The sequence below is a fragment of the Panthera uncia genome, chromosome A2, assembly GCF_023721935.1.
Source record: "Panthera uncia isolate 11264 chromosome A2, Puncia_PCG_1.0, whole genome shotgun sequence".
Taxonomy (NCBI): Eukaryota; Metazoa; Chordata; class Mammalia; order Carnivora; family Felidae; genus Panthera; species Panthera uncia.
This window is the reverse complement of record NC_064816.1, coordinates 151,273,254-151,282,153: the sequence shown is the minus strand read 5'-3', so window position 1 is coordinate 151,282,153 and position 8,900 is coordinate 151,273,254. Positions and strand designations below refer to the sequence as shown.

Sequence of the window (8,900 nt, the reverse complement as noted above, 5' to 3'; positions counted from 1 at the left end):
TTTAGGTGTATGGTGGCATACTTTACATCCTTTTATTTTGTGATTCCCTTGACTGATTTTTATAGATATACTTAATTTCACTGCTTTTTTTCTTTCTATTTTCCTCATTCTTGCTTATGGTCTTTCCTTTCCACTTAAAAAGTCCCCTTTAACATTTCTCGTAGGTTTAATGGTCATGAATTCCTTTAACTTTTGTTTGTCTAGGAACTCTTTAGCCCTCTTCCTATTCTGAATGATAGCCTTGCTGGATAGAGTATTCTTGGCTACAGGTTTTTTTCCTTTTAGCACTTTGAATATATCATGGCGCTCCCTTCTTGCCTGCGGGGTGCTGAAAACTCAGCTGATAGCCTGATGGGGTTTATCTTGTACGTAACTGTTTTTCTTTTTTCTTACTGCTTTTAAACTTCTCTGTTTATCACTACTTTGGTCATTTTAGTTACTATGTGTCTTTGTGTGGACCTTATTGGGGTGATTTTGTTGGGGGCTCTTCATGCCTCCTGGATCTGAAGACATACCCTTTGGTAAAACAGGAAGGAATGTGCTATTGGGAGGGTGGGACCCTGGAATCGTCTAACAGACAAACAAAAAATCCCTTGACGGCTGCTTTGTCAGATGTGGTATCTTTACAAGAATAGATGAGCATAGCCTCTGACACTTGCTCTGTGGCTATTGATATGATAAATGCCCCCCCCCCCTTTTTTTTTCATCAGGAAAAATCAATGAGAAAGAAAAGATCAAGAATAGTTTATGTTTGTCTGGCTGGGCAGGCATTCATACACATTCACATTTTTACCCTGGTGCTGTGTTAACCAGCTGTGCCTAATGGCCCCATTGACCCTCATTTCCCACAAACATTTGGCATTCCCTAGCTTTCTGAGTTTTTCCCTACAGTAAGGAAGCACAGGGCATGGGTACAGGGAAGGGGCATCATATTTGGGAGCCCAGGGAATTTCTGATTCTGTGACCTGTCTCTATTTCTTCATCTCTCCCTCTTCATACCAATGGACAATGAGAAACCATAAACTCTCTTCAGTAACAGTTCTTTGAAAGAACAAAGTTCCAGATATTCTGGGTGCTCCGAGGCTCCTCTGGGACAGATTTGGAAGGGAAGACACAGAAAACAGAGAAGCTTATGAGAAGTTTATTTTACAGACCACAACAGATACTCCAGCCCAATTTCTGTAGAGGAACCATCCTCGGGGGCAGACAAGGGCTTCCACCAAGATCAGCCTACGGTTATGGTCCCAATGGTATAAATATATTTTTGTCCCAAGGGCACCACTGCCTCATTGTTGGGGCAGATATCTAGTTGTGCAGTAATTTGGGCCACTGCTGCTATCTTTGCAGTTTCTGAAAGAGACAAGGACAAAGATCTTCTCTGATAACACTGTAACCTCCAGTTTTCTGGCTTTTTTTACTAGTTTCAGGAACCTCTCTATTGGGACCCAGTTTCCCCCCAGTCATCTGCAAATATATCTCCCTTGTTAGCTTTTCTCATACAACCCCTCACCTTTCAGACCCGGGCATAGTCCCCATCCACTCTCCCTTTTCCTTCCCTCCTTTCCCTCCACCCTTCTGCCCTGACATTCTGTTTCATATCTGGAGTAACATTTCTCTTTATGATTTCCCTACCCTAGTAGATAGTTCTTCACTTGGATGACCCCTATGCTTACTATTTTTTAAAAATTTTTAATGTTCATTTATTTTTGAGAGAGAGACAGAGCATGAGTAGGGGAGGAACAGAGAGAGACGGAGACACAGAATCCAAAGCAGGGTCCAGGCTCTGAGCTGTCAGCACAGAGCCCGATGCGGGGCTTGAACCCACAAACAGTGAGATCCTGACCTGAGCCCAAGTCGGACACTCAAGTGACTGAGCCACCCAGGTGCCCCACCCTATACTTACCATTGATGTGAAAGTCCCAGTAGAAATTTCTTGGAGCATTCTTACAGAGGCAGGTGGTGAAACGATAATTAAAAGGACCTTGGATTGTAATGTTGCTTCTGAGGTAAGATGTAATCTGGGGAGGAAGAAGTGGGCAGAGAGGACCCAGTGTTAGTCTGGGGAGTGGGAAAGGGAAAGAAAGACAAGAGAGCATGAAAGAGGAAAAGGAGGAGGCAGAAGAGGAGGAGGAGGAGGAGGAGAACATCTTTCATGCACAAAGAGCAGGGACAGATGTAGACCAGAAGCACTGGGGAGTCCTCTTTTGTCTATCATTTTCAGGAGCTAAAGCCTAGGTTAGAAGGTTTTCTGGCAACATGTCCTGCTTTAGTGCTATGGGTCTGGGCTCCGAAGGGAAGAGGTAAGTGAATTGACAGGGCAAGGAGAACTCACTCTGAGGCAGCCTTCATCTGAGGAGCAGGCTTGCTGTGGTTTCCTGGCTAGGGCTTTCAGGAATGGCCTGCTACCACAGCTTGGATCTTGGGTGTGGAGGCCAAAACCGGACCTTGCTCCTGGAACTATGCTCCTCCCAACTCTGTGACCTTTGATGATTGGAGTGACATCTCTCAGTCTCTCTTTCCTCAGTTGTGAGAGGAAAACAGTCACCTACCAGACTTGGCTGTTAGATAAACGGATGAAATCTTGAAGGTAAATTTCCTTTTTCCTTTTTTAACTTGAGAGGGCTTTGCAACTTGATATATAAGTTTCAGCAGCGTCAGGAAGCTTTTGTCTGGTTAGTGTTCAGCAAGGGGTGTTACCCTGGAGTCCATGGACCCAGGGGGTCTGTGGATAGAATTCACTGAGTCTGTGAACTCAGATGGAAAGAAATTGTATCTTTATTTTATTAACCTCTCACTGAAATTGAACATTTCCTCCCACTATGTCATCAATGATCCTCAGTGGCATTTGCAGTGTGTGTGATTTTATCACGAAGGGAAACAGATGTGTTCATACCATTTTACAGGTTTATATATCTCAAACTATTATCTGAATCCATCACTACCTTGAACACAGGGACATTATATCACGGGGTTGCATGGTCATGGCTGGGGCCATCTGCCCATCTCCTGAAGCTTGCCCAGGTAACTGGAAACTGTGCACTAAAATAGCTTGTCAGCTCTAAATGGTGAACTCCAGCTTTCTCCCCATTGGAATTTTACTCAGAATATTTTGGAGATCCTGGCATTTCTTTCAAGAAACAAACTCTTGCTGGGGGTTTATATCTTATGACATTTACAACAGTTTATCCTAATGAGTCAGAATTTTCAACACTTGAATATTCAAAACAAAAAGTCAGAGGCCACTGGAATTCACTTGTCAAAACCAATGTACAGTTGGAGCTACTTATTCAGGCTGAGCAACAAGAACCGTTATGTAGATCATCTTTATAAGATAAATTTTAACTTGTCTATATTTTAAATGTATTGCCTTTTTAGCTAATATGTCAATAAAGTAATGTAAACAGTACCGTGTCAAAAGTTTATTTTTAATAATCATTATCACTTGTTTTTCAATATGGTAGTTTTCCTGTGTAGTCCAATGCATTTTATTTACACATTTATTTATTTATTATTTTTTTTGAGAGAGAGAGAGAGAGAGAGAGAGAGCAAGCGCAACAGCCAGGGAGAGGGGCAAGAGGAGAGAGAGAAATAATCCCAAGCAGGCTCCACACTCAGCATGGAGCCCCATACAGGGCTCAATTCCACGACCCCAGGACTGCAACCGGAGCTAATGTCTAGAATCAGATGCTCAACTGACTGAGCCAAACCAAGTGCCCCTATTCACACATTTAAAAGTAATTTCCTCATAAGCATTCCCTAGACTTCAAGAGATCAACAAAATGGTCCATACCACAAATGTTTAATTTTTTTTATGTTTATTCAGTTTTTGAGAGAGAGAAAGACAGACAGAGAGAGAGAGAGCGAGAGAGAGAGGGGCAGTGTGAGTGGGGAGGGGCAGAGAGGGAGACAGAATCCGAAGCAGGCTCCAGGCTCTGAGCTGTCAGCACAGAGCCCCACGTGAGGCTCAAACCCATGATGAGATCATGACCTGAGCTGAAGTCCGACACTTAACTGACTGAGCCACCCAGGCACTCCCATACCACAAATGTTTAAGCAAAGCACTATGGTTTGCTACAAGTTCTCTTCAACCTTAAAAGATTATACAATCTTTATATTCATGATTGAGGGTATAATCTATTTTAATTTTAAATTTGTGATCCTAATACCTCACTTGATCGAAAATTTACTTGCAAAACATTATAATTGTTAGAAAATGAAGATTAGGTATTAGAATCTTCACACATAAAAATTATATTTTCCTAAATTAAAAAAAATCTGAAGATGTTTCTGTAGCCAGACATTTTTTTATATTGGAAGCTACAAATAAAAATTGGTTGACCAGAACTAACAAAATTCTTTCTAATTTGCAATGTATTCTATGAGATTCCTTGTACTTGGGTAGGTTTTAAAAAGATTGCCTAGGTGGCTCAGTTGGTTGAGCATCCGACTTTGGCTCAGGTCATGATCTCTTGGTTCCTGAGTTCGAGCCCTGTGTGAGGCTCTGTGGTGACAGCCCAGAGCCTGGAGCCTGCTTTGGATTCTGGGTCTCCCTCTCTCTCTGTCCTTCCCCCACTTGCACTCTCTCTCTCTGAAAAATGAATAAACATTAAAAATTATTTTAAAAAATTGTTCTTTTATTATTTTATTTATTATTTTTTTAATATGAAATTTATTGTCAAATTGGTTTCCATACAACACCCAATGCTCATCCCAACAGGTGCCCTCCTCAATGCCCATCACCCACTTTCCTCTCCCCCCACTCCTCAGTTTATTCTCAGTTTTTAAGAGTCTGTTAATGTTTGTCTCCTTCCCTCTCTGTAATGTTTTTCCCCCTCCCTCTCCCCCGTGGTCTTCTGTTAAGTTTCTCAGGATCCACATAAGAGTGAAAACATATGGTATCTGTCTTTCTCTGTATGTATTAGCATTGTTCTTAAAACATAGTCCTATGAATCACAGTAGCACAAAATTATTTCACGTGTGATTTTGTTGATTAAGCACATTTTTTTACACCTATCACTTTTTCAGGGGTGGAAACAGACTTTCATTATCTATCATTACCAGGAACTACCATTATCACAAGACCTTTATGCACACATTCTCATTCTTTTTGTCATCAGTTGTTATGATAAACAAAACAGAAAATTGAGAAATTATGATGTGGCCTCCCTCCCACCCCCAGCTAACATGCAGTATTCACATTCTTGGACTGTGAACAGACAAATTTGACAAAGCAGCCATTTTGTTCTTTGCTCAGTGATCAGAAATCTTTCTCTTACAGATATGGGGCCATTTCTAGAATATATTTTAAGGAATAACAATTCTCATACTTCCAATTCTGTTTTCTTTTTAATCATTGTACTTAAATCTAATTTGAGTTAGGAAACTCATGTATGCGCTGCCTGAGAGAGTGTACTTCTAGAAGGAGGCAGGGGAGAAACGCCTGGGTTTTGGCCATAGAACAGAGGTAGCTAACAAGGGGCAATTGCGTGTGGGGGACAACACGAGAGGAGACTGCTGGCAGGGAAGAGAAGGACACACTCTTCCCTGGGGAAAAGCCCTAAACCTGCATGGGTCCCTTCTCCTTGTGGCCCAGAGCAGCTGGTGATAAGGCACAGGTGAGACTTATGCTCATTTCCATTTGAAAACCTCTGATGTAATAAAGGGATTGGACCTCCCTCCCACAACTGCGAATTGGAGAAAGGGGAGAAGACAGCGTGGGCTCCTTGTTGGGGAGAGGAGGCTGGAACAGGAGTGAACTTCTGACGATAGAGCAAAAGGGCAGAGGGAGGGGGGTCAACGCAGCCTTTGCTCAGAGTTCACTGCCAAGGAGCAAATCTTATCCCTTGTGTTCTGTGCAACATATCTCTTCTGCCCACCTGCCTCAATGCACTGGATGGGGTTGCAGTTTTCCTTGTGAGAACCCCCTATCCCCACCTCTCCTCTCAAACAATCATCTTCCGGACCTTGGAGGAACTCTTACCACTTCTCTCCCAGCTCATAAGCTTTTCCTCTCTTCTCCCTCTTAGCTGTGCTTTTCTTCACTACCCATTCCTTCTTTCCTTCTCTTCCTTCCTACACCTCAGGATCAGATTCCTTTATCTGTAAAATGAGAATAGTAATCTGCCCCGAGGTCTGATGATTGTTCTGAGGATCAAGTATATATGAGAATTGGGAGCATGAGGATTGCAGTTCATCATATTATTAAGTATAATGCATGATATTAAAGGGAGAGATTAATCTAATTGTATTCATAACTAAGGAGTCAGATTTGTCTTGAGTTCACCCCCTACTCCAGGCCTCTACTTACCACCATACATTCTAGCAGTTCTGTTTTAACATTCATCTTCACAGTGATTTCTTCACTTGCGTTTGCTCTGCGGGGCATCTGTACCTCCATTTTTATCACTTTTCGACCGCTTTGGGGAACAGGGAAGGAGGGTAGAGATCAGAGATCTGTCCCGTGCACGAGAGGAGCACACAATGAGCAGAGCGTAAGCAACAGGGAAGGTGTAAAGCAAAGGGGATAATGAGAGCTGAATCAATTGCTGAGCGTCAGAACCCCTGGACTTTTTTTAATTTTTATTTTTTAATTTACATCCAAGTTACTTAGCATATAGTGCAATAATGAAGAACCCCTGGAAATTTTTGATCCTTGTTTGCTTTGGTTGTTTTCTACAAGACTTTGTTTTGTTTAATATAGCAGCTTTGATGCTTTATTTAAAATTGAGCATTGTCTTTCTTTCCACTGACAAAAAATGAATTTAAAAAAAAGGAATAAAAGTATAATATTACATGTCATTTCTTAATAAAATCCTTCGGGTTCTGTTGACTGTCCACTAATGTGGGGTGGGGGAGGCTCAAGTCATCATTACTAGAAAATTCCATGTAGACAGAATCGTGTTAAACCAAAAACATCTCAATGCACTGGAGGAATTTTTAGAGTCATCCTTGAGATCATCCTTCTTTGATTCCTGGTGGGGCCTAGGTATTTGTATTTCTTTAGCACTGCAGAGAATTTGGACATATGGCCATGTTTGAGGCCTTTAGATGCCACCCTACTTTTAAGCCACATATCACAATCTGATGGGAAAAGGAAATGGAAGCAGAGAGAAGTCAAGGATTTCTTCATCAGGGAGACCTGGGTTCAAGACTAGGAGAGTTACTTTCTTTCTCCCAGAAACTCCTGGCTGAACTCCTTGGTATTGGTGGGACAGGAGGGAATTTACGGTTTTGGCTACAATGCTTCACAGTCCCATTTTCCTATGGTAAATCATCTCAGATTTTGGAGATATTGCATTTCTTGTGCCAGTTGCTCTAGTGCTCAGTGTACAGGAATTCCAAAATTCCTCCAAAATTCCTCTCATTTGTAAATGAATTTAGGAGTGATAAGATGACCAGCTTAGCTAGAGTGAGTGATCAGATCAGCTTGCCCAGGAGTGAGGAGCTTCTTGGGATGACAGCCTTTTAGTGCTAACACTGAGAAATTTCTGGGCAGACAGGGATTCTGATCACCCTAATTAGTGCAGCTTATTTCACCAACTTGCTGCCCCCTAAAGGGCTACATGGGGTGATATCTGTGTCTGAACCTGTCCCCATTCAAAATTTCTTAGGACATTGGGCTCCATTCTACCAACTTGTCAAAACTCTGAATGTTTTACTCCAGGACAGGACATCTGGTTGTGCCACAGAGGGTACCATCAGAATCACAGTCCCAAAACCCAGCATTCAAAACCCTGTTCTTGTTGAGAAAACCCCCTAGATTTGCTGAGTGTCCCTGCTTCTCCCAGACCCTGGCTCCATTTCCTACTTCATTTCCCCCAATTTTCCTGCTTCCTTCAAATATGTACCCTCAATAATTTGGCTTCTGAGCCTGTGTTCCCAGGTCCTAGTGTAGGTGGTGGGTGAGTGTGTACTTGCTTTTGTCTTTGAGCTTCAGAATAGGAAGAATGTCTAAGCTGTTTGGCTGGCTCAACCTTGGACCATGGGGTCAAGGATCAGTGATCAGAGCCTCTGATCCTTTAGTGAGTCCTACCAACATTGCTTAAAGCTATCGCTAGAACTCACAGACTTGCTAAACCTGCTGTTCTAGGAGGCAAGGTGTGAGAATGTAAAGCTTACTGACCAGAAATCTGACAAAGGTGTAGACTATGGACAGGATGTGGATGAGAACCCTAGAGCAAGACTGATTGTTACTTATAGCCTATATGCACACTGGGAGACTTATTTCCATGAACAACCTAGAAGAACCCAGTGGAAATATGAGTATAGTTTATGAGACTTCCTAAGAGGAGAGAAGTGGAACTTGAAATGGGGTTTAGGAGAGTCTCTGGGACCAGAGTTCTGGAAAGTTGAAAAGTTTTCAGGAAAGGATATAGAGATTTTCAGGCTAACATAAGATCCTTCCCTGAAAGGATTTTTGTGAGGAAGAGAAAGGCTTGGCTCACGTGTTTTCCTGAGCTTTGTTGGTCCCCAGCTGCAGACAGAGAACCAGGAGCAGGGCAGCAGAGCTGGCTCTGAACAGGAGCTGGAGAAAGTGCATGGTGGAGGAGACAGAATGTGACGTCTTAGAGAACACAGTCCCAGGTGCCCAGCATCCTCCTTATATGCAGATCAAGCAAGTGAGAGAGCTGCCAAGCGGATCCCTGTGGTCAACTACCCAAATACCCTTCCCACTCACGATCTTTCCTTGTTGAGCTGAAGTTTGTTTTCCTATGGAAAAAGTCAACATTCGTCTACAGTGTTAGTGTCTGAGAAAAGAGATTATCCTTCCTCGTTTACTTGGTATGTCAGAATTTCACAGAGTGTCCAGGACCTCAAAAGACCTCAAAAGCTCTTCCCTCTTATGCAAATGTTTTCTTTTCCCTCATAATCATATGCGTGCTGTATGTAGCTTTAGCTAC

At 42.4% G+C, this 8,900-nt stretch overlaps 1 protein-coding gene across 1 annotated transcript; it reads right to left on the bottom strand.

The window, feature by feature from the left end:
* Positions 1-1,176: 1,176 nt before the first annotated feature.
* Positions 1,177-8,539, bottom strand: PIP (prolactin induced protein). Its single transcript, XM_049642025.1, has 4 exons — positions 8,445-8,539; positions 6,308-6,416; positions 1,904-2,018; positions 1,177-1,350 (listed from the first exon to the last, which is right to left on the bottom strand). The coding sequence occupies exons 1-4, from the start codon at positions 8,537-8,539 to the stop codon at positions 1,226-1,228; spliced, it is 444 nt and encodes a 147-aa protein (XP_049497982.1). The 3' UTR covers positions 1,177-1,225.
* Between the last annotated feature and the right edge of the window lie 361 nt (positions 8,540-8,900).

What these genes read in the sequence shown, in the direction of transcription:
- PIP (XM_049642025.1), bottom strand. Translation starts at nt 8,539, where the DNA reads ATGCACTTTCTCCAGCTCCTGTTCAGAGCCAGCTCTGCTGCCCTGCTC. An exon ending in AACAAAGCTCAGGAAAACAC is followed by an intron (nt 6,417 to 8,444) that starts GTGAGCCAAGCC and finishes TGTTCCCCAAAG; the next exon opens with CGGTCGAAAAGTGATAAAAA. An exon ending in AACTGCTAGAATGTATGGTG is followed by an intron (nt 2,019 to 6,307) that starts GTAAGTAGAGGC and finishes CTTCCTCCCCAG; the next exon opens with ATTACATCTTACCTCAGAAG.